Source organism: Myotis yumanensis, unplaced genomic scaffold (genome assembly GCF_028538775.1).
Source record: "Myotis yumanensis isolate MYYU_CA2020_CCGP unplaced genomic scaffold, mMyoYum1.0.hap1 SCAF_7, whole genome shotgun sequence".
NCBI classification, from domain to species: Eukaryota; Metazoa; Chordata; class Mammalia; order Chiroptera; family Vespertilionidae; genus Myotis; species Myotis yumanensis.
The window spans coordinates 44846758-44870638 of record NW_027223758.1 but is presented as its reverse complement, the minus strand read 5'-3'; the positions used below and the strand labels follow the sequence as shown (position 1 = coordinate 44870638).

Here is a 23881-nt window from a genome sequence, read left to right as displayed (position 1 = left end):
CTCCAGTTCCGGGCGAGTCTCTGGGGACCCAGACTCATACGGGGAGAAACTGGACTGTCTGGCATTGGTTGGAACTCCAGGGCAGCTTTCTCTCAGAGGTGCTTGCAGCGATTAGATTACCAGGACACTGAGACCAGGGGCCTCTTAGGGTAGGACTGAGAATCAGCCTTAGCTGTTAGCTCTGCCCTGTTGATTCCCTGAGACCCCACCCCACCCAAGCTGTGCACAGAGGCTTTTGCATATGAAAGCCCTGGCCCTTTGCAATCTGAAAATTACCTAACAAACTGCAGGTGGGTCAGAGAGACCCAGAACTTCCAAAAGAAGGCCCAAGGCCCCACAGCAGCTTGCATTGCTTCACAGCTGGGCCTCATCTGGGCACCTCCAAACCCCAAACAAAGAAGAGGAATCTGCAGATCTCTCCGTAGCTCCTGATGGGTAGCCTCAGGCAGAGGCTAAATTAGCACCTCCTTAGAGATCCAAGAGCCAGTGTACCCCGTGGTCAGAGTGGGACCATCAGATTACAACTCCTCAGATCCATAAGGGACACACTCAGGGGTAGACTCAGTGAGCACCAAAGCCCCACTGAAGCAAGTCTTGCCCCAGAAGGGTGTCTCCAGCGCAGAAGTTCTCCCACCATAACCACAGCTGATTCTCCCAGCCAATTGGCCTGGAGGTCAATTCCTCCCAGTGATACCTACAACAATCAAGGCTTAACTACAACAAGACTGCACAAAGCCCACAAAGGGGTGTACCAAGAGTGTCCACCTCAGGTAATTGGGGAGGCTGAGCCACTGGGCCCTATAGGACACCTAGCACACAAAGCCACTCTATCAACACAGGGAAGCAGCCAAAATGCAGAGACAAAGAAACAGGTCACAAATGACAGAAATGGAGGAAAGCAAACTACAGGATATAGAGTTCAGAACCACACTTATAAGGTTTTTCAAGAATTTTCTAGAAACCACCGATAAATTTAGTGAGACCCTCAAGAAATCTAGTGAGACCCTCGAGGAAATGAAAAAGGACCAACTAGAAATTAAGTATACACTGACTGAAATAAAGAATATTATACAGAGTTCCAACAGCAGACCAGAGGATCGCAAGAATCAAGTCAAAGATTTGAAATACGAAGAAGCAAAAAACACCCAACCGGAAAAACAAAAAGAAAAAAGAATCCAAAAATATGAAGATAGTGTAAGGAGCCTCTGGGACAACTTCAAGCATACCAACATCCAAATTATGGGGGTGCCAGAAGAAGAGAGACAGCAAGACATTGAAAACCTATTTGAATAGTGACATAAACTTCCCCTACCTGGTGAAAGAAATAGACTTATAAGTCCAGGAAGCCCAGAGAACCCCAAACAAAAGGAATCCAAAGAGGACCACACCAAGACACATCATAATTAAAATGCCAAGAGCAAAAGACAAAGAAAGAATCTTAAAAGCAACAAGAGAAAAACAGTCAGTTACCTACAAGGGAGTACCCATACGACTGTCAGCTGATTTCTCAACAGAAACTTTGCAGGCCAGAAGGGAGTGGCAAGAAATATTCAAAGTGATGAACAGCAAGAACCTACAACCAAGATTACTTTACCCAGCAAAGCTATCATTCAGAATTGAAGGTCAGATAAAGAGCTTCACAGATAAAAAAAAGCTAAAGGAGTTCATCACCACCAAACCAGTATTATATGAAATGCTGAAAGGTATCCTTTAAGAAGAGGAAGAAGAAGAAAAAGGTAAAGTTACAAATTATGAACAGCAAATACACATCTATCAACAAGTGAATCTAAAAATCAAGTGAAAAAATAATCTGATGAACAGAATAAACTGGTGAATATAATAGAATCAGGGGTATAGAAAGGTAGTGGACTATTCTGGGGGGGGGGGGGGTGTGGGGGGGTGCGGTAAAACACTGGACAAAAATAGAACACCTATGGATGAGGACAGTGGGGGGCGGGTAAGAGCAGAGGGTTGTGTGGGAACTGGGTGGAGGGGAGCTATGCGGGGGGGGGGGGGGGGGGGGGGGAAGAGGAACAACTGTAATAATCTGAACAATAAAGATTTAATAAAAAAGAAAGAAAAAGGTAAAAAAATAATAATAATAAAATAAAATAAGCCATAGGAAAATGGAAATATTCAAGTCGTTCCCAGGAGTTCTCACCCAGCAGGACTGACACTGCTGACACAGGGAACTATGTGCTCCTTAGAACCAGTGCCTCCCGTGCTGCCCACAGCTATGCAAGCTGGAGGCAAAAAGCCTCCTAGCTTTACGAGTAAATAGAGACCCATGTGTTCTGAAAGAACAGATTTATGGTGACAAGCACTGTCCTGAAAATTTCATATGCTACTGGTTCAACAACTATGTCACACCTTTACCTAAAAGTCAGTAATTCAATTGGCAATGTTTTCTGCTTCTGGACTTTCTGTTTTATCTCTGTACTAGAGGCCTGATGCACAAAATTGGTGCAAGAGTAGGCCTTCCTTCCCCCAGCTGCCGGCACCGGCTTCCCTCGCAGCCCCAGCTTCGTCCAGAAGGTCATCCAGAAGGACGTCCGGTCTAATTAGCATATTACTCTTTTATTATTATAGGTTAACTATAAATTTTAAAACATTTGCTTATTGAGAAACAATAATTTGGTTATCCATTTAAACGTCTTCCCTTATTTTAGTATTTATCTCTACCCACACGCTTTTTAATAAAATAGAATTAGTATAAAAGAAATAAACGAGAGTTTGAACAAAATGATTTAAGATCCCTTTCACCTCAGCAAGTCTATAAGATGTTCCCAATATACCTTATTCTCAGTGCTTTGGAGAATCTATCATTGTGGGAGTGGAGGGGGACTTGGAACTCAAAGAAGCAACAAATGGAGATATATTTAAGGAGTCCACAGAGGGAGCTGAAGAGCTGTTAGGTCTGAGATCCACTACCAAATGCAAACAAACCTCATCTTATTTTGTAGACACACTCTTTCATAGGATGTACTCCAGCCACCAACATTATACATCTCGGCAAGGAAGTAGGAATAAGGTTCCATTTGTAAAAAATGTTGAAAATCCTTCATTTCCTTATATTCGTAATATAAAGTAAGAAAACTTATGTTTAGAATAACATGACATTTTCTACAGCTAATGTTCATAGAGAGTTCTCCAACCTGTATATATGTATTTTAATTTTCCAGAAATTAATTTTGATGTAAGGGTTTTTGGATTTTGTATATTATATAAAAATCATTTTAAGAACAAAATCTATACTTTTACCTTCAGTAGAAAATCCTGTAGTTCTTGGTGGGTTTTTGTTACTGTTGTGACTGAAAGATCAGACCAATTTACCTGATTAAAAACAAAACACAAACATATTATATGGTTATTTCTTAGGCAGAGAAACAACTGGAAAAAAAGCCATGTGTAAAGCAAAGAGCCTTACTTACATTTTATTAAGATTAACAATTAGAAATATAAAGTTAATCTGGCATTGTCATCATTTCTTCAAAATTATTAAAATTAACAGCACACTGACATGTTCTACTCAAAAAAATTTTAGTAACTCATTTCAAATCACATGATTTTTTTAAAAAAGCTGTCTTTAAAAATATGTGACCATATTTTGGTAACTTTTCAGAAAGTGGACCATCTTACATTCCTTTAGTGAAGTTGCAGAACTCTAACATAATGCTTTGAGAGTACAGCTCTATGCCCCAAGAACGAGAAAAATTTTACCTCCTGGAACTTATGAAATATACATTCTTATGAGAAAAAAACCAGGGCTCACTAGCCCTCTTTGATAATACCATGAAGAGATTTCAACTTTATCTCAATTCTGTAAAATCCTATTAAGGTGGATGGGACAAGTATGACCAATTTAAAGATGGAGAAACTAAAACTCCAAAAGGCTGACTTACTTAGATTTGACCCTAAGTAACCAAAGAGTCAGAAGTGAAATCTATTACGCTGCCGTACCTCTTGAATACCTTTAATTCAGTGGATCTAATGGTGGCCCACTAATAATTTCTACTTTAAATTATTTGAGTTAATACTTGAAAGATGCTAATATCTAAGGCTTCTCAACTAATCCTATATAATAGCCTAACATGCTAAGTGTCCGTCTGTTCAACCAAAGTGTAATATGCTAAAGATATGCTTAAGGCTGCTCAACCGCTCGCTATGACGTGCACTGACCACCAGGGGGCAGACAGTCCACGGGTTGACCAGTCGCTATGATGTGCATTGATCACCAGGGGGCAGATGCTCTGACTGGTAGGTCAGCTTGCTGCTGGTGTCGGGCAGATCAGGCCTAAGCGAGATGGGCTGGACATGCCCTGGAGCCCTCCTGTGGCCCCTCCCCGGCTGGTCAACCTCCCACATCCCTCCCTGGCCCTGATCATGTACCGGTGGTGTCCTTCGGCCTGGCCTGCACCCTCTCGCAATCCAGGACTCCTCAGGAGATGTCGGAGAGCTGGTGTCGGCCCAATCCCACAGGCCAGGCCAAGGGACCCCACTGGTGCACGAATTTGTGCACCGGCTTCTAGTTGTATCATAATTAATCAGACACTTAAAAATATAGTATGTCCTCACTTAATGTCAACAATAGGTTCTGTGACTTAAATAAAACAATGCATGGTAAGACCAATTTTACCATAGGCTGATATAAAGAATAGTTAAGTTCCCAGAGCATGTTATTAATATTAATGAAATAATGTGGTTATTCAAAGACCTACTACACATACAAAGTTTTATCGAGCAACCCCCAAAGCAAATATCCTTATTAACTGACAGATCTTTTAGCTGATTTTTAGTTATTCAAATGTCTGTTGAGCAGCTACTGTGTCAGTCACTGTTTCAGTGAAAGGGATACAGGAATGGACAAGACAGCCGAAGTCGCTGCTGGCTGAGGTCCGAGTCTAGTGTAGGAGACAAATGAAACAAATGGCTATATAAGGATTCCCATCAGTGGTCATTGCTCCAAAGAAAATTAGTATGGTGTGGGGCAGGAGCAGGGAGAAGCCCATCAAATTGCACCAAGAAAGACCTCAGAGGAGGGGGCGTCTGAGCCAGTCTGTGTGTTGAAGGGACATCAGCTGTGCCACGGTCTGAGGGTACATCATTCCAGAGCAAGGGGACACAGACCTTAAAGAAGGAGCAATCTTAGAGCCCCAGCAACAGAGGAAAGCTGGTGAAATGGAACGAAGACAGCAAAGATCAGCTTATGCCAAGTATTACAAAACTGTCAAGTGAAAAGTGGAGATAAGGACTTGAAATTTTCAAATTGAGGATATTTCTCCCACAAAGCAGAAGCCAGGATTCCGAAATTCTTTGAACAAATGTACTAAGCAAGTTAGATATGGTGGGATGGCAGCAGATGAAGAGTCCTACTCTCCATGAGATAATAACCAAATAGAAAGAAAAAACACAAACCCAAATGTAAGAACCTGTGATGGCAATGTACCTTGGATGAATGAAAAAACATTCTGTTGGAGGATCAGAAGTGGCTTCATGAGAAAGGTACAGCTAACGTTTGGCAAGCAATACCTTTGGGGAGGAATTGAAGTAGGAAGCACAGAAACGTGGTGTCTTTCCATTTGGTTCAAGGCACGTACAGCCTTAGGAAAGAGGGCTAGACAGGGAAGCCCAAGCAGGGAGGAATAAGGAGATGTGGACAAGGAACCCACGTGACAGTAACCAGGCAAAGGAGACCTGGGCCTAACAGAGCTGGGCTCTGAGGTTAATTAGAGCTGTTTGAAGGACAGAAGGACAGGAGAGCAAGGGGAGCGATAAGAAGACAGGGCCACAAAGGCCAGAGAATAAAACCATCCTGGAGAAAGAAAAAGAGGAGAAAAATATCAAGGAAAACAATGCCAGGAAAAGACAAGGCTTATGATTCTGATTTTGAAAATACTCGTGAAAATGCTTATTTTTACTTTTAAAAGATGTATCTTATACCTTTAATCTAAACTCTGATAATTATTGTCAGAGTAATTTTCATGTCGTGGTACAATTTTTAAAAACTTGGCAAACCATGCAGAACACACTGAAAGCAGTACATCCCCTTAATTTAGACAAAGGTATACATTTGTTTAACTTTTCTAAGTTAGCAAACCTGCCAGAAGTTTTTCCAAAGATCAATGTTCATTCTTTCCAAAAGATTATTTAACATAAAATGAGGCATTTTGTTTTTGGGTGAGAGTAGCTTACTTCAAAGGTGTACTCCCAATATTTGTCAGCCCTTTTTCTCTGGACTCCTTTCAAGATTATCTTCTCAATGTGTACAGCTGAAAGAAAGAAAACATGCTGACTTGTTCTACAGAGACTAGACACACATTTCAATTACCAAATGTGATAAATGCTACACAATTAAGCTATTTATCTTCATCTTAATTACTGCTCTTAAATCATGATTAAGCAAAAAACAAAACAAAAAAAAAACACCCAGAAGCATAGCAATGTGCCATCCATCCATGAAGTAATTTTTTCCTATATCCATTCAGCATGCTGAATGTCTAAGCAGCTTTAAGCACTCTGCTAAGCACCAAAGATAAAAAAGATAAAAAATAAAAGGTGCCAGCAGTGAAGATTATTTTTCAAGGTGATAATTATCAAAACTGTTTGTTATTCCGATTACTACAAAAACAGCACTTTAGATTCATCCAAAAGAAAACGTACTTAAACAATAATGAGGCTGGTAGTAATGAAGATGATAAAGGTCTTAGCGAAGAAATTAGGAAAGTGACTCAACAGACTAGTGTGGTCACTGCTGGATCCAGGGGGCAGGAGATGGAGAAGAGAAGGGAAAGATTCACTAAGGCTTAGAGGAAGAAGTTAAATCAGATGAAGCAGAATATACAAAGTAACAAAAGTGTACAGGAAGAATTAAGGTTGTTATAGATCACGGAAGGTGGGCAATGAGAAAGCAGAAAACATAGACACAGAAATTTGCTGGTAAGCAGACATTCATAATAAACTAAGGAGATCTCATTGCCAGAATTTTGTGACAAGTTTCCAAATATATAGTGTTTGGTGGCCTGCTTCTGGGCCAATTTCCCCTTAGTGGGTGAAAAATGTTGAGGATGGAGACAAAAGAAAATCTCAAAAGCCAGGTGAGAAGCCTGTAACTTCTCAGAACTCCTGCAGCATCATACAGGCCAAAGTGGAAACGGAGGGTCTGCTGCTTTCAAAAGCTTTTCTATTAAATTATGTAAAGAATGATGCTACTAAATAAAAGCCATCTGAACTAATCTGCGTTCAGATATATAAAGCAGCTCTACTTCTGCAAACCGGTGGGCTATGGATAGGGGACGGCTAGGGCATTACGGAACACAGCTAGGTCTTCAGCCTTGATTTCAAGTTAAACCTGCCGTGATCTATCAGAATCAGGACGAGAGAACAAAAGAGTATGTGGTGAGAAATGGCCAATAATGTGAGATCCTCCTCCAAGCTTCATACATTAAAACTAAAAAGCATGGATTATAAACATTTGTTTAAATATTAACTATATAGCCCTGGCAGGTGTAGCTCAGCAGATAGAGTACTGGTCCACACACCTAAAGGTCTTGGGTTCGATTGCCGGTCAAGGGCACACACCTGGGTTGCAAGTCAGATCCCCAGCTCTAGTTTGGGAGTGTGCGGGAGGGAACCAATTGATGTGTCTCTCTCACATAGATCTATCTTTCTTTCTTTCTCTCTCTCTCTCTCTCTCTCTCTCTCTCTCTCTCCCTCTCCCCCCTCTCCATTCCACCCCCTCCCCTCTCTTTGAAAATCAATGGAAAAAAATATCCTCAGGTGAGGATTAATAAAAATTAAGAATACAAGAAATTATCTCTAGTACCACCTTAACTGTTAGCATTTTGATGTAATCTTTTCAATTTTCTTTTTTTTTTTTTAAAGGACCTTCACTGTAAAACCAAACTCCCTTTAGGTGATTCCCATGATCAGTGTGCTTGGTGGAAGAGTCTATGACTCAAGCAATTTGATATTCTTGATTAGAGATGTAAACTTTTTATACATTAAACATTTCTACCTATTTTTCCTCTGTAAGGAAAAATGTATTACACCAAAAGGATTATTATTTGGACTAAAAAGAGATAAAATAATGTCAATTCAAAGCTGTGATAACTAGCGTGAATTCTCACCCATCCTTCACTCTTCCAAGGCTGCTGGGTAGCTGTCTACATTTTCCATTTCACTGTTTCCCTCAACACATGTAATGGACTCCCCAAATGTTAAGAGCATGTCTAAACTCACTTCTTTGCACATGGCAAAGTCTTTTCATTCCCCCATCTCCAGCTCTCTTGAAAATGCATTACTGCAGGAAGAATGGACTTGTAAGAAATTTCTTCTCTCTCTTACAGTGATCTTCTATAAAATTACTTTTTTTTAGTAGACACTGAGCACATCCTACAGATATAGCCCTATAATAAAAACTTCAGGAATATGTTAAGGTTTTTGCCCTCCAAAGACATTCAACCCGATTGAAGACAACTGACTACAAGGGTGGGCCGAGTGCTGTGGAGCTATAGCCCAGATGCAGACTCAAACAAGTAGGAGGACTGGCTTTTGAACTAAACCAAGGACCAGCAGGCTTTCTCTACTCCAAAAAGGAGACAGAGAGTTAGAGTGAACCAATGTAAATAGCACTCTGTAATCTTTCCACTTATAGATGCTTTAAGTTAGCAAAAAATACAGCATACCTTCTCGCTGGGTTCTATGAGGTGCCACAGTAAGTCCGTCATGAGGTATTGGGGCGTGTTCTATTAAACTGGCCTCCTTAGTTTGCACATAATCACCGTGAGCAGAGTCATTCTAGATCAGAAAAGGGCCACAAGTTAATTGACTAAGAAGAGTAAATTCTATAAAATAAACCAGATTAAAGTCTTGTACTTTTAGTAGCAACCCTTTTAATAGCAATTTTTAGAGACCAAAATAGGTGATTACAAAGTAAAGGCAGAAAGGTGCAAAAAGTCACAGGAGTAAGGAAAAGAATTATCAATATTTATCTTCATTTAACAGCAATATTCTATCAATTACTCACTGTTCCACTTTTCTTGCATAGTACTATTCAGAATTGCCAAAGATGTCAATTCTATACCAAAGTGAACCAGAACTGAAGCAACATAAATAAAAGATGGTACCCTTTATGCTAATCCCCCACTATGCAAGGACATTGGTATTTTTTACATTGGTTATTGTGCAATTTTTATTCATTACTTGGGTTTAGTGACTATCTAACAAGATGCTTTGTTGGGAAAATGTTTTACAAAAGGTATCATTAAAAAAACCAAATCTTTCTAAACAAGAATGTGTATGGACAGTGAGTTTATTACTAATGTTAAACGACCTCGCGGTAACTAGGTGCTCTAAATCTAATTGCTCAGCCAATCATCAGTGAACTGGGGTGAGTTTTACTCCTAGGAGAACTGCTGCTTAAAGGAATACAGAGCATGCTGGTGTACACACAGCTTTCCAGCATTGTCATGTGTAGACTGTTACTATAACACACTGGTTAAGCCAAATAAGAAAATGGTTCTTTATCAAAATTCATACCACACCCCCCTCTTCAGGTTCAGAATCTTTTTTTTTTCATGTTCAGAATCTTAAAACACTACTCAAACCAAAATCACCTCAGATTCAAGAACCAACTACAATTTTACAAATTTGCAATAAATAATATACATTCATGTTTTAAAACTATAAAGAAATGAAGCAAACAGAACAGCTGAAACTTCCTAAAAATCCTATTGTAAAATATTTGGTTCTGCTGTCTCATTATGCATCCTGGTCTGCCAGTTGACAGCTCTCTCTCTGGGAATAAAGTATCATATTCGATACTCTGGGGAGCTAAGCTTCAGCCTTATACAGTAGTTGTCTTCTTCCAGAAGCCCAAGGAATAAAGACTGTCTACAAAGAAGCACTTAATGAGAAGAACACAGACCTCTTAAGTCAACATCCAACCTCTAAAACATTTAGCACGATGGCATTCATCACTTTCCATCATTACTGATGTTAAAAAGTTGGATACAGGAATTCTTCTAATGATAACACAATCAATGTATATCCAACCCAAACCATATAATCATTTGCTACAAAGTAATAAAACCACATTGGCCTAACACTACTGTACTTTAAAAATCAATACAAATAAAGCACTGTAATCCTCTCAAATACTTGTGTTAGCTGGAAGAAGTTTAGTTGACGAGGTAAACCATTTCCTATAGAATATTTTTCTACCATGCTTATGTGTGGTTCATAAATTAAAAATTACACACACCTTCCAATGTAAATCAAAGTATATAAAACCCAATAGTTTTCAATAGGAAAATGAAAAAAATCAAAACCAAAATGAGATGCACTTCATGCCCATTAGGATGGCTATTATCCAAAAACCAGAAAACAAGTATTGGCAAGAACTTGGAAAAATTGGAACCTTGTGCAATGCTGGTAAGGAATGTAAAATAGTGTGGCCATTATGAAAGACAGTCCAACAGTTCCTCAAAAAAAAAAAAAAAAAAAAATTAAACATGGAATTACCATATGATCCAGCAATTCCACTTCTAGATGTATACTCAGAAGAACTGAGACTAGAACAGATAACTGGTACTCCAATGTTCATAGCAGCATTATTCACAATAGCCAAAAGGTGGAAATAACTCAAACATCCAATGAGGGATGAAGCGATTAAATGGTGTGTGTGTGTGTGTGTGTGTGTGTGTGTATACAAATGAAATATTAGCCTTAAAAAGGAATAAAATTCTGACAGATGCGACAACAGGGATCAACCTTGAGGACATTATGCTAAGTGAAACAAGCCAGACACAAGAGAATAAATATTGTATGATTCCACTTATATAAGGCACCTAGTTCATAGAGAAAGTAGAATAGGGCTAGAGAAAGGGAAATGGGGAGTAAATACAGGTTCTGTTAGGATAAAAGAAAAGTTCTGGAGATGAACAGTGGTGATGGTTGCACAACAATATGAATGTGAATGTACTTAATGCCACTAAATTATACAATTAAAAAGGGTCAAAATGGAAAATTTTGTTATATATGTTTTACCACAATGTTGCCTCCACAAATATTATATTGAAGTAACCATGAGAAAGTGGTTTGCTTCATAATCACAATCACATTTTTAAAGTCTGAAGTTACTTTAAGAACACAATTTAGCAACCAAGAAAAAGCCTCCTGGTTTAATAAACTCTGAGAGCTCCTGGCTAACTCAGATCCACATGTCAAGTAACACAAGTGAGCTAGACATCTTGTTCATTCCAGAGATTACTAAGATTATATTTTACACATGAAGATCCATCACAATTACACACTTGAGATTTCTTAAATGTGGGAAAGTCTGTGAAATAGTCAAATGGCTGGACAGCCTAAAAAGACTCTTTGAAAACATACCCTGAGAACAAAAGTCAGTTGCATTGGCCACATTTTACTCTAACAAAGGTCTAACTCTAAATGGAACACACAGAGAGTGGGGAGGGAGAAAGCACCTCCAGTCCCCAGATGTGTTGTGTCTCCAAACATTCTGGAGCAGAGACAAACAGACCTCACCTTTAGTTACCTGTCCAAATTCCTGGCCCATAGAGCTTCGAGAAATAATAAAAAGGTTGTTGGACTAAGCCACTAAATTTTGGGGTAACTGGTTATACAGTTATAGCTTTCAAATTCTCTTATTTAAAGGGCTACAACCAAAGCATGTTATTATTTAAGCAAGATTCTAAAATGTTTTGTGTTGAATGTTAGAAAATGACTCATCAGAAACATTACTGAAATGTCAAATTTTACCCATTTTTGGTGGAAGAAGAGGGAATTCTCTAGGGAGAATTTAAGAATTACTTACTGCCTGTCTCTTTAATTGAGAGGATGTGGTAGAGAAGGCAGATGTTTTTCTCATCTCCACTCAATGAAATAGCACAACTCAACCCAACTCAAAGTAATGCCTTAAATCACCTATAGCATCTGATGAAAGGCAAGTTCTGGTGTGAGGAGAAACATGGCTGGTAAATATATTAAAGTTATGCTCAAACAATTAAACTAACACAAAGGTTGAGGGAAGGGGTACCAATGAATCAATAGCTCAGAAAGAGCATGATATGGATTCTATGATTGTGGAAGCTCTTCCTACGTAACTTATTTCGTTTAACCAGAAATTCGGGGATAAGGTGATTTAACAAGGCCAATGTGGCAGAATTCTCTTTAAAGCCTGGCTAAATGAATGTGGGGTGAAGGGCCAGATGATTTACTGAATCTGTGTATACTCTCCTCTATCACAGCCCACTGCAATAGCAGCTATGCAAGCTGTTAACATGACATTTGTGAACAATGGTTATCTGTGTATATGTGTGTGGGGTGGACTGGAACCAAATGGGTGGAACAATATGGAGGAGGGAAACTCATCACTATAACTTTCTATGTATTTTGGGAACTCTGAATTTATTACAAATAAAAATATTAACATTTGTGGATGTCATTACCTTTTCTAGAGAGAACTTGTAGGATGCACAATTAGAGAAGATCTGGCAAAAGAATGCTGATAAGGAAGCCTAGAAGGAAGAGGGGAGTAGAGAATAAAAGAGAAGGGTGGCAGCTTTTACCTAAGAACTGGCCTTGCTGTTTCTATTTCAACCTGAACAGCACCATCTGTCCATCTGTAGTTGACAGGTGGAATGGTGAAAAATATACATCACTGGACCACAAAACTACAAAGATCTAGAATGCAGAGAGGTAGTAGTAATGGTTTCCTACCTAGACCAAAGCTGGGGTCCCCCCCTCTTTAGCACCAGCACCTGTGTTTCTTTACTAACCTCCTGTTCTACCATTATGCAAGAAAGGTGATGGTTTCAGATGAGCCAGCCTTGAATGGAAGGTAAGATGTATGAAGAAATTGTGGAAGAAAGAGATTTTGAGTTCAAAGACTTATCAGTGGCCAAGCTCCAGACATCACTGCAAGAAAATGTGGTAATATTGCTTTAGTAAGATGTATCTGGCAGCAATATGCAATAGATAACAGATGGGAACCAGTCAGATAACTATAAAAGTCTAGGCATAAAGTCCCAAAAGGGAATGGTGTCGGCGAGGATGAGGAAATGGTGGATTCAGGATATGAGGGGAGCCAGGATTTAGGTTATCAAGCAAATCAGAGTGTGTCTAGAAGTATAATGGTAGTATTGAGAAAACTGGATGACTTTGGAAGGTGTTTTTTTTTTTTTATCAATGATGCATTCTTTTCATACACATTAAGTTTAAAGTGACAGTGGCCATTTCAGGCAGACATACCACAGGCAAGCAGACACACATACAAATTTGCACTGACTCCCACTGCAACCTGCTGGAAACTTATCCCTTTCATCTGACCTTCAAAGCCCTTTGAACCCAACCCCTATTATTCTCTTCAAACTTCTATATTTCTGTTCTTCCACAGCAACCAAATTGTGCTGTAGTCATTCTATGACAATCGACATATAGATTGATACATATGTATGTTTGAGTATATATCTTGTTTAACAAGCATTTTCATATACGTGTTCATCTTCACAGCAGTTATCTATCCTATCTAATAAAAGAGAAACATGGTAATTAGCCGTACAGCCACTACCCTTCCCATTGGCTAATCAGGGAGATATACAAATTAACTGCCAGCCAAGATGGCGGCCGGCAGCCAGGCAGCTTGAAGCGGAACATGAGGCTTGCTTGCTTCAGTGACGGAGGAAGCCAAGCTCCCCCGCCTGCCTTGCCGGCCTCTGAGCTGCAACTCTAAGAAACATTGTAACAAATATAGAAGCTAAACCAAACCCCAGAAACTGCTTTAGTCAGCCAGGCTTCAGCCAGCCGGACCGCAACATTGTTTCAAATACAGAAGGTAAACAAAGGCCAGAAACCTGCTTTCAGCAGTGGAGGTCTCATAGCTGGAGCCAAGCCTCAGAGCTAAAGCTGGCCCAGAATAAAAACAAAAAGAAAAAAAAGGACAGGTTGGGAGCTTCAGTCACCCGCCAGCCTGAAAACGGCCCTCAGCCCCTCACCCAGACTGGTCAGGCACCCCAGTGGGGACCCACACCCTGAAGGGGGTATGACCAGATGCAAACAGCCATCATCTTCTCATCCAGGCTGGCCAGGCACCCCAGTGGGGACCCCCACCCTGGATCCAGGACACCCTTCAGGGCAAACCAGCCGGCCCCCACCCGTGCACCAGGCCTCTATCCTATATAGTAAAAGGGTAATATGCCTCCCAGCACTGGGATCAGCATGACAGGGAGCAGCGACCAAACCCCCTGATCGCCCTGCAGCTCTGTGTGTGACAGGGGGCGGGGCCACAACCTCCCTATCCGCCCTGCTCTGTGTGTGACAGGGTGCGGCGCCCCAACCCCCTGATCAGCCCTGCTCTGTGTGTGACAGGGTGCGGCGCCCCAACACCCTCCCCATGGGCCCTGCTCTGTGTGCGACAGGGTAGAGCCATAACCTCCCCATCAGCCCTGCCCTGAGTGTGACAGTGGCGGTGCCCCAACCCCCTGATCGGCCCTGCTCTGTGGGTGATAGAGGGCGGCGCCCCAACCCCCTGATCTGCCCTGCTCTGTGTGTGACAGGGGGCGGTGCTCCAACTCCCCTATCGGCCCTACTCTGTGAATGACAGGGAGGAGCTCCCCAATCCCCTGATCGCCCTGAGGCTCTGTGTGTGACAGGGTGCGGCACCCCAACTCCCCCCCCCTCATCGGCCCTGCCCTGAGTGTGACAGTGGCGGCGCCCCAACCCCCTGATCCGCCCTGCTCTGTGGTTGATAGAGGGTGGTGCCACAACTCCCCTATCGGCCCTGCTCTGTGAGTGACAGGGGGGAGCGCCTCAACGCCCTGATGGGCCCTGCTCTGTGCGTGACAGGGGGGAGCTCCTCAACCCCCTGATCGCCCTGCGGCTCTGTGAGTGACAGGGTACGGAGCCCCAACCCCCCTGATGGGCCCTGCTCTGTGCGTGACAGGGGGTGGCGCCGCAACCTCCCCATCGACCTTGCCTTGAGTGTGACAGGGGGCGGTGCCCCAACCCCACAATCGGCCCTACCCTAAGCGTGACTGAGGGTGGCATCGCAACCTCCCGATCCACCCTGCTCTGTGCATGACAGGGGGTGGCGCCCCAACTCCCCAATCGGCCCTGCTCTGAGCCCGACCAGGGGCTGCACCTAGGGATTGGGCCTGCCCTCTGCCACCCGGGAGCAGGCCTAAGCCAGCAGGTCGTTATCTCCCGAGGGGTCCCAGACTGCGAGAGGGCACAGGCCGGGCTGAGGGACACCGCCCCCCCCCCCCCCAGTGCACAAATTTTTCTGCACCGGGCCTCTAGTATATACAATAAATGGTGATGATATCCCTATTTTATACTGAAACTTGGAAAGACTAAACTTGCCAAAGTGACTTTTTAAAAATCTAATCTGACCTCAAATAAATTATTTTTTGAATGAACATAAAACCCTTCTAATGCTCTAAGACATTTAGAAAGGAATTAAAGACCAAATGTTCCCTGCAGCATAGGAAGAACAGAAGGAAATGGACTACTGCATACCCAGCAGCTCTGCCACCTGTAACATAAACACCCGATTAGGCACTTCCCTTCTAGAGTGACTATTTACATAGACTGGGTGAAAGAGGCTTTTGTGACAAGGCATTCTCTACGAGTAAAAGCAGTGCTATCAGACACAGTCCTCCATAATGAAAAATGTAAAAGTGAAGCTCATCTGCTTTGAAGGGAGTGCAGGCCTTTTACTTCTCTTTGAAAAAAAAAAATACTGGCTCAGTATTTCTCTAGAAAGGACAAAAATATTAAATAAGCTTAAATATCAGCCATCTACATCCTATCTAATAAAAGGCTAATATGCAAATAGACCGAACAGCAGATGACTGGTTGCTATGATGCACACTGACCACCAGGGGGTAGACGCTCAATGCAGGAGCTGCCCCCTGGTGGTCAGTGCACTTCCACAGGGGGAGCACCACTTAGCCAGAAGCCGGGCTCATGGCTTGTGAGTGCAGTGGTGGTGGCAGGAGCCTCTCCTGCCTCCGCAGCAGCGCTAAGGAGCAGCGAGTAGGCAGGCAGTAAGGAGCGAGGGGTCCCGGAATGCAAGAGGGCAGGCGCAGGCTGGGATGAGGGACCCCCCCCACCCCCACCCCGCAGTGCACGAATGTTGTGCACCGGGTCTCTAGTAGCATTTATAAAACAAGATACAAAAATGTTCCTTAATTATCCATGGGTTCTAGTCTGTGCTATAAACTAACAAAAAATTATGTAACTTAAAAAAACTGCAAAATAGCTTTAATTTATAGAATCATTTTCTAGCTAAATGTGAAAACTGAATACAAATCTAAGTAAATTAGTTGCATAGTAGTAAATGATAATTCAAATTAAAACCATGTATTTTCTCCATTCCCATTCATAAATCCAGTATGGGGAGAATATGTATTTTAATGAATTGTGACTCAGAGAAATGCTGGGACATTTTGTTTTTCCTTTTCCTTTGAGCTTCTTTTATCTGTAGCATACCAGATCTTTGCAGTGTATTAACAAAAATAACTGTCCCAAATAAATGTCTCAAATACTACCTTTTCAATTACCCATCCTTCCTGAACACCAATCAATTTAGAGGTATAGTAACAGAGAACAATATAGAAAATACTACACCATATGGACTTTTATTGAGTGGGAAAAAAAACAATCATTCCTGAAGACAAGTGATATAACAATTTGGATGACTACATTTTAGTGGAAAAGAAAAATGCATTGAGCATCATTCTCAACAGAGAACTTGTACTCCTGACAGTATGTGAATTATTTTGCACCTTATCTCATTAATTCAATCATGCCAACCTCAAAAGGCAGTTCTTATCCCCATTTTACAGTTAAGACAACCTCACAGGGATCTAAGTGCTCTGGTTAATATCAAAGAGCTAGTGGGAGAATTTAAGCCTCTGAATCTAGTGATCTACTAAACATGGCTATCACTCAAGGCCTGTCCCCGCCCCCCACAAAATATAACAAAGGTAGTTTTAAAAATATCTCTATTACACTGGTTAATTTCATAAAAAGAACTAGCTTCCTGTCCATCTCCACAACCCTCTTCTCCTACTGAGGTATAAATGTGACTCCCCCTAGTTCTCTTTACCTGAGAAAACCACTGCAGAGAAAACATAAGTAACTGGGGGAGGATACCCAATAGCTCCCATTTGTTACTAATATAATCACTATTTAACTCTGATATGCTAAAAGCCTTTTCCAAAAGGCAGTTATAACTTAAGTGCTTTTATTCTTTGCTGCAGCCAAATCAACCTAAAATTTCTCATAAAAGGCATGGCTACCTAGCTCTGATCCCACTCTCAATCTGTGAGATGCTGTACCCACTCTTCTACCACCTTACAAACAAGGCTTAACTTTGACCTATGATTGCTAACATTTATTGAAGATCCTGAGCCAGGCATTATTCTACAGGTACTTGTTCATTTAATCCCAATAATCCTAATGTAAGCACTATTATCCCTTTTGTAGGAGGAAAGCCTTCTCAATGCCCCAGTGAGACTCTTCACTGTAAAATATCCCAGCAGTGGCCAACAAATTAATGGCATTTATTACCTATGAGCTTTAGAATTGTTCTTTTTAAAAATCATTTTTAGGAAGCATCTTTTCAGTGCCTGATACAGTAACAACTGAAAACCTAACCACTAACCTCTCCCCTCTTTTTAAGTCAGTGATCTGTTTCATGAGGGTTCTGGTTGCCAAGATACACTCAAGTTATCTTAGAGTAGGGCATTTATGTTAAAAGTCTTTGAAATTTTTCTTTTTTGGGCCCCAACATTACCAATACATAATCTGTATTATGAAAATGAGTTGAGGTACTTGCTCTGTCAAGTACAAATAGCTAATTAACTTAATCTATGCTGAGGAAGTAACAATTTTGTAGTTTTCTTTTTTAGTAACTCCATTGATTTCTTTAAGTGAAGGTCCCATGGCCATTTAATTTCTGTGAGTTCAAATATGTTTTGCGAATTCAAATAACACTAAGACACAGGATGATCTATCAGTTTCTACCTTTAATTCAAACATTAGTATTACTTGCCAAGCAACTAAGTTTTGAGGACCCTGAAAATACAATCTCCAGAGAAATATAGCCATACCAATGATACTAACCACTAACCTTTTTTTCAACTTTCTGTTGCTAAATAGGAGTTAAGTCTCCACAATTATAATATTCATTTTTGTGAACAATTAAGAGTGTCTTTAGGCATTCAGAGAGAGAAAACTTGGCTGTCTTTTCTCTTTTCAATGAAAAAAACAAACAAAACGATAACCTTTCAAAATATTTATGCAAGTTTTATTATTATTATTTTTTTACTACTGCTAACATTATCATTTATAGTTTGGGACCCATTTTTAAAACCAAGTCTTTTCAGTTATGCTATGTATGCAATCTGTAACTAGATCAATCACCCAAATTTCCTAGTACACAGTTAACGAGTATTTTCACCACTGCCCAGTGACCTATTTTTATGCAAGTTACTGGGAGTCCACTACAGTTATGAAGAACATGAGCTTTATACACAAGTCTCCAAAAAGCAATGCCAACACTTAATTACAATCCAATATAACATTTACTCTAAAATCACCCAAATCACACAGGAAAACTCTAGCAATGTTACTGTTAGAAATATACTTGTGTAATCTTCCTCCATTTTTCTAAAATGACCTGGTAAGTATACTCTAGTGGTTAAGTTTGTGGACTTATCACCTCAGCCATTACATCCTAACCATGGTATGTCATAAACAGTTGCTGAACCTGGTCAACTTGAAAGCATATAATTAATAGAGCATTCAAAATAAAATAAAACACCCGTTCAACCTGTAAACATGTTTAACAAGATTCATTTTTAAAGAGAGACTACTGCATACTAGGCACTGAATACAAATCTTGAAAGAGCCAGGAACGCTATTCTGGGCTAGCCCACTCTTACTAATACAAAAAAACCCCACACAAAACCTTAAAGATGAGTTCTACTTTATCCACTTAGTATGGAGGATACTGAGACAGTAAGAAATAGAATGATTCCTACGCAATTAAAAAGTTACAAACGTGTGCCTAAAAGGTTACTTCCGGGACAATAAAAGGCTGCCTCAGGAACTTCCCTAGTTCCCGGACACCACCACCCACGTGGTTCTCCCTGGGCTCAGCATTCCGGCCCGGCCCGGCCCGGCCCGGCCCGGCCCGGCCCGGCCCGGCCCAGCCCAGCCCAGCCCAGCCCAGCAGAGCGAACACCCCGGAGCGAGCCGCACCCTCAGCCCGCCCCCAGGGGGAGGGGCCGGCACGACAGTCACGTGGGTGGCGCGCGGCCGCCATCTTGCTGGGCGGGGGCGGGGGCGCCCCGCGGGACAGGCCCCCATCGCCCGGGGCGGGTCCGCGGCCGCGCCAGACCGCGGGGATCTACGCCGAGCCGCTGCGCTGACGCAGGAAGGACAAGCGAGACTAGGGAGCCTCTCTGCACACCCCAAGGTGAGCACTCCTCCCCGGGAGCATCGGCAGAAGGTCGCGGAGTAGCTGGGGTGGACTACAGGAAAAGGGGATTGAAATCAATCCACCCCCATCAGCAGCTTTGGAGTGACAGCTTGCAAGCAACAAAAGCGGAAATGTCTTCAAGGCCAGAGCATGCCACAGCTGGGGGCCTCGGAGTCCAAGCTAGCAGCAGAAAATGGGAGGTCGTAACAATTTAACGACTGCCAACAACTACTGGAGAGAAAAGTAGCACACACCACTAGTGTCTAGAAATAGCCTTCAGCGTCACCTGTAGGCTGTATCCCCTATGATTTGTTCCCCCACTTCAGCTCATGGCCACAGCACTGGGCACTGCCTGACAGGGAACCAAGTGCTGAAATGAATGGCAGCATGCCCAGCCTCACTTTCTCCACTCCTCCCGGCACTCACTGGATGCCAGGAAAGGCACACACTGCAGTCAAGATAAAAATCGCATTACTCTGGTGTGCACGCATCTCCTTCTAGTCTAGTCGCCTTCCAACACTTGCATGACAAGCAAAATTTAAAGGAAAAAAGACTCCCAGCAGTTAAATCTCAAATAGATTAGTTGTAATGATATGAAAGGAATGATATAAACGGTTTCCATCCTAGCATTTTCATTAAACTTACAATCTAAGGTTATCTTTACAATATAAGCTATACCAAGAAATTTTTTAAAAATGAAAGTATTGCTCCTGAGAGCAGGCTTTCTTTTCTAAATTTAATGGCAGTGCATATGGAACTCTTCTGAATTATTGTGAGTAGCTTACGAATTGAGTTTTTACCACCAGTATACACAGCTGCATGCTACCAGTAAATAAACATTTGAAGATAAAATTTCAAACAAAAAAATTAGACATTACATCTGAGTTCGATATTGTATCCTAAAATTGAGTTAGTTACCTCACAGTAGCCTCCTTTTTAAAAGGAGAGGCTCAGCTTAGATTAGCACTAAATATCTTCAGCCCCCCAATTCAGATATACGAGTTAAATTAACTTTCAAGCAAGGGGCGGGGGAGGGTAAAAGCAAAACGCCCTTTCCAGTGTACCAGCCTGGAAACCGCCTAGGTTGAAAAGTAAGGCGTCCAATTTAATACTTTTTAAGTAATTGTGAACCACGAAAACAAACTCTTATTGTACATAGTTTTTACTCTAACTGAAACCGCCTCCCCTCTCCTCCACTAAATTGTCATGCTCAAGAACATTATATGGGGTCTATATTATCATTAAATTACTTTCATAGCTCTATAAAAATTTCATCTTCCTTAATGTTTGCCACAAGTGACTCATTCAGACTCTCGTCTACTACACTTTGGTGTTTAATAACTTTTTAGAAAACAACGCTTATGCCTACAGTAAAGGCCCAACAAATATTCCCAGACCCAAATCTGGAGACACGACTCAAGCCCTTTGGAAAGCAGGTTATGCCAGAGATAAAAGTCTAACCAGCTCACCTTAGGAGAGCTTTCCCTACGCAGACAAGGAGCGCTACTCCTTAACTAGTTTGAGTCAATTCGCAGATCTCCACTTCAGATTTCGTTCAAATAACTCGGAAATCAAGTTATTTGAACAGGAGCCATAAGCCCCTTAGAACCCCCTTGTAAGTCAGGCACACACTGAAAAAGAGCCCCTGTGTGGCAAGGCAGGGCAGCACGCCGGGAGCGCATCTCAGGACACTTGGCCAAGGGGGACGGCAGGGCTTTAAAACGTGCAAGCAGAGCGCCCGACGAGAAAGGAAAGGCACTGCCCACGGCCAGGCTGCGGTCGCACACCGGCTCCTATAGCGCTTCGTTTTTCCCGGCATCTAGGGCCCGAGAGATGCTCAAAGCCAAAAATGTCCAGAGACCCTTCATCCGAGAGGGAACTCGGGCTGAGTGGACCACGTTTTCCGTGGCGATTCCGTTACGGAAGAGACTTCTAGAGTATTCTGCTATGGCGGGTGCCTGTGAGGGCGGGGGGGGGGGGGGGGGGGGAGCGGGGTGAGTGGAACTGCGGCGACCCAGCAAGACGAAGATGAGTACTCCAGGGTGGAAGGTACTACACACAGGGCCGGGAATCCGAGACACCTGCGCCCGCCGGGCTCAGGCTCGGCCTAGTGGTGCCCCAACCCCAAGCCGGGGACCCGCCTGGCGTGACTGCCCCGCGGGGGCTGGGAGGCTCGCGCGCCCTACCTGGGCCCGGGGGCCAACAAAGTTGCACGGCTCCACCTCCGCCTCCGCGTCCTCGGGGCCCCGGCGGAGCGCGCTGCGGAGCCTGTCCAGGTGCTCCCGCAGGGTGACCCGCTGGTGGAAGGAGAAGGCCGGGTGCAGCGAAGCCATGGTGAAGAGCAGCAGCAGTTCCTCCTGGGCCCTGAAGCCCAGCCCATCGCCGGCCCGGGACTCGGCGCCGCTGCCTTCCGGGCCGGAGCCGTCCTTCTCGGCGTCCTCCTCGCCCACCCCGTCCGAGCCGTGCTCGTCCTCCGCGTCGCCCCGCGAGCCTTCGCCCCGGGCCGCGCGTAGGCTCTTGAGCACCGAGTCCACCTGGGGCAGGAGGCGGTGCAGACGGCCGGCGGCCTCGCGGTTCTCCGAGCCCAGCAGCGCCAGGTAGACGATGAGCCGCGAGCGCACGGCGGGCTCTCGGAAGTCGGCCAGGGGCCCCGGATCCGAGAGGCCGTTGGCCTTGGCCTCCGAGTCGCGCAGGTAGTGGTAGTCTTTGCGCGCCAGGTCCTCCAGGCACGAGCCCAGGAAGCGCAGCTCCAGCGGGTTGCACAGGTCCAGCAGCCCGCACATGAACTCCAGGCGCTGCGCCGAGCCCAGCACCAGCCCAAACCACTCGTACACCCGCTCCTGCTCGCGCAGCGCCGCCGTGGGGCCGCCGCCGCCCCGCATGCCCGCCCCCGCCGCCGTTCCGCCAGCAACAGGCGGCCCGAGCCCCCGGGGCGGCGGCGGCGGGTGGCCCCGCAGCGGGCCCGCGGCAGGCGGGGGGCGGCAGTCGCGGCGGCGGCGCGACGGCGCCTTAGCTCCCGGCCGCGCATCCGCTTCGGGCTCCTCCGCCTCGGGCGGCGGCTCCGCGGGGTGCGTCGGCTTCAGCGGCAGCTTCATCCTCAGCATCCTCGGCTAAGGCGGCGCGGACATGCGAGCGGGGGCGGGCGGAGGGGCGGGGGCCGAGGCGCAGCCCGGCGGTCAGGAGAGGGGCTCCCCCATGCCGCCGGGGGAGGGTCAGGGGCGGGTCTCCGCCGGCGAAGGGGGCGGCGGCCGGCCGGCGAGGTCGCTGGCGTCGTCTTCCCGGGCCAGAGGCGGGGCGTGCCCGCGGCGGCTCCTCCTCCCGGGCTCCGCGCCGGCTCCGGGGGCCCGGGTGCGGTTGGGAGCGAGCGAGCGTGTCTTCCTTCCACCTCCCTCGGTCCGGTCGTCTTCACCGTGCTGGGTGTGGTGACGCCGGAGCGGTTCCCTCACGAGCCAGTGCGGACCAAGCAGCTGGGAGAAGAGGAGGGGCGGCCGGTCCGGGCGGAGACGCTTGCGGGCTTCGCGCAGGCACCTCAGCCAATCACTGATCCCAGCCGGCAGTTGCGTTGGCTCTCCCCGCCCCCAGGGCCCGCCTCTCCCCACGAAGCCACGCCCAACTGCTGCGGGCCGCCTCCCTCCGGGCCGTTTCCGCGTGGTCTTAAAGTCTAGTTGTTGGCTGCCGGTGGGGGAATCCGGGTGTGGTGGTGGGGCGGCTCGGGGAGCCGGAGCGGGGCGAAGGTCGTGCGAGGCGCACGTGAGAGGAGGGAAGTGGGGAAGTTCATCTTCTCCTCGGGCCCCCACCCCACTTTTCACTCCTGATTCCCCTGCTCCGCCTGCTCGCTTGGGCCGCCGCCCCACCTCCGCCAGCGCCGCGTGAGTCCTCGCGGTCGCGGAAGCCGGGTCCCTCTCAAGTGCGCTCGCTGCCCCAGCTGGAGTCGTTCTGCCCGCCGCCGCCCGGCCGGCCTCCTGGGAGTCAGCAGGGGAACATTTCCCACCGCAACTTCACCAGGATCGGTGGTTCCTCCTCGGTGTTGAGGCTCGCGGGCCTGGGACTGGAGGCAGGGGCGTGGCCGTGCTGGGGACGGGGGGCGGACACCCCGATCCCGAGCGAGCGCCCACGCCTACTGCGGGCTGCACCGAAGGAGGTGGGGCGCGGCCCGGGGGGCGCAGAGGTGACCCGACCGACCCGAGGGCGAGCCGCGGCTTCTGCGCGGAGAGGGACGCACCGGTGTGGCCGCCCCGGCCTAACGGTGGCCTCTGGTCTATAACGCTCTTTGGAAATTATTCCCACGACAGTTTATAGCAAACGCCCCCTCTAGACCCTCTCCATCTTTTGGGAATCATTTTATTTGCCGAGTAATATTTCTCTTAAATT

The 23881-nt window shown here is 45.0% G+C and overlaps 1 protein-coding gene across 2 annotated transcripts in view; it reads right to left on the bottom strand.

The window, feature by feature from the left end:
* The window catches only part of ZCCHC2 (zinc finger CCHC-type containing 2), a 57311-nt gene extending 34365 nt beyond the window's left edge, over positions 1 to 22946 (bottom strand). For both annotated transcript variants that reach the window (XM_070420407.1, XM_070420408.1), the window contains exons 1-4: positions 21697 to 22946; positions 8685 to 8796; positions 6193 to 6269; positions 3262 to 3333 (exon numbers count right to left, since the gene is read on the bottom strand). In XM_070420407.1, the coding sequence (XP_070276508.1) occupies positions 3262 to 3333; positions 6193 to 6269; positions 8685 to 8796; positions 21697 to 22614 (1179 nt within the window). In that variant the 5' untranslated portion in view covers positions 22615 to 22946. The remainder of the gene's footprint in view (positions 1 to 3261; positions 3334 to 6192; positions 6270 to 8684; positions 8797 to 21696) is intronic.
* Positions 22947 to 23881: the final 935 nt, after the last annotated feature.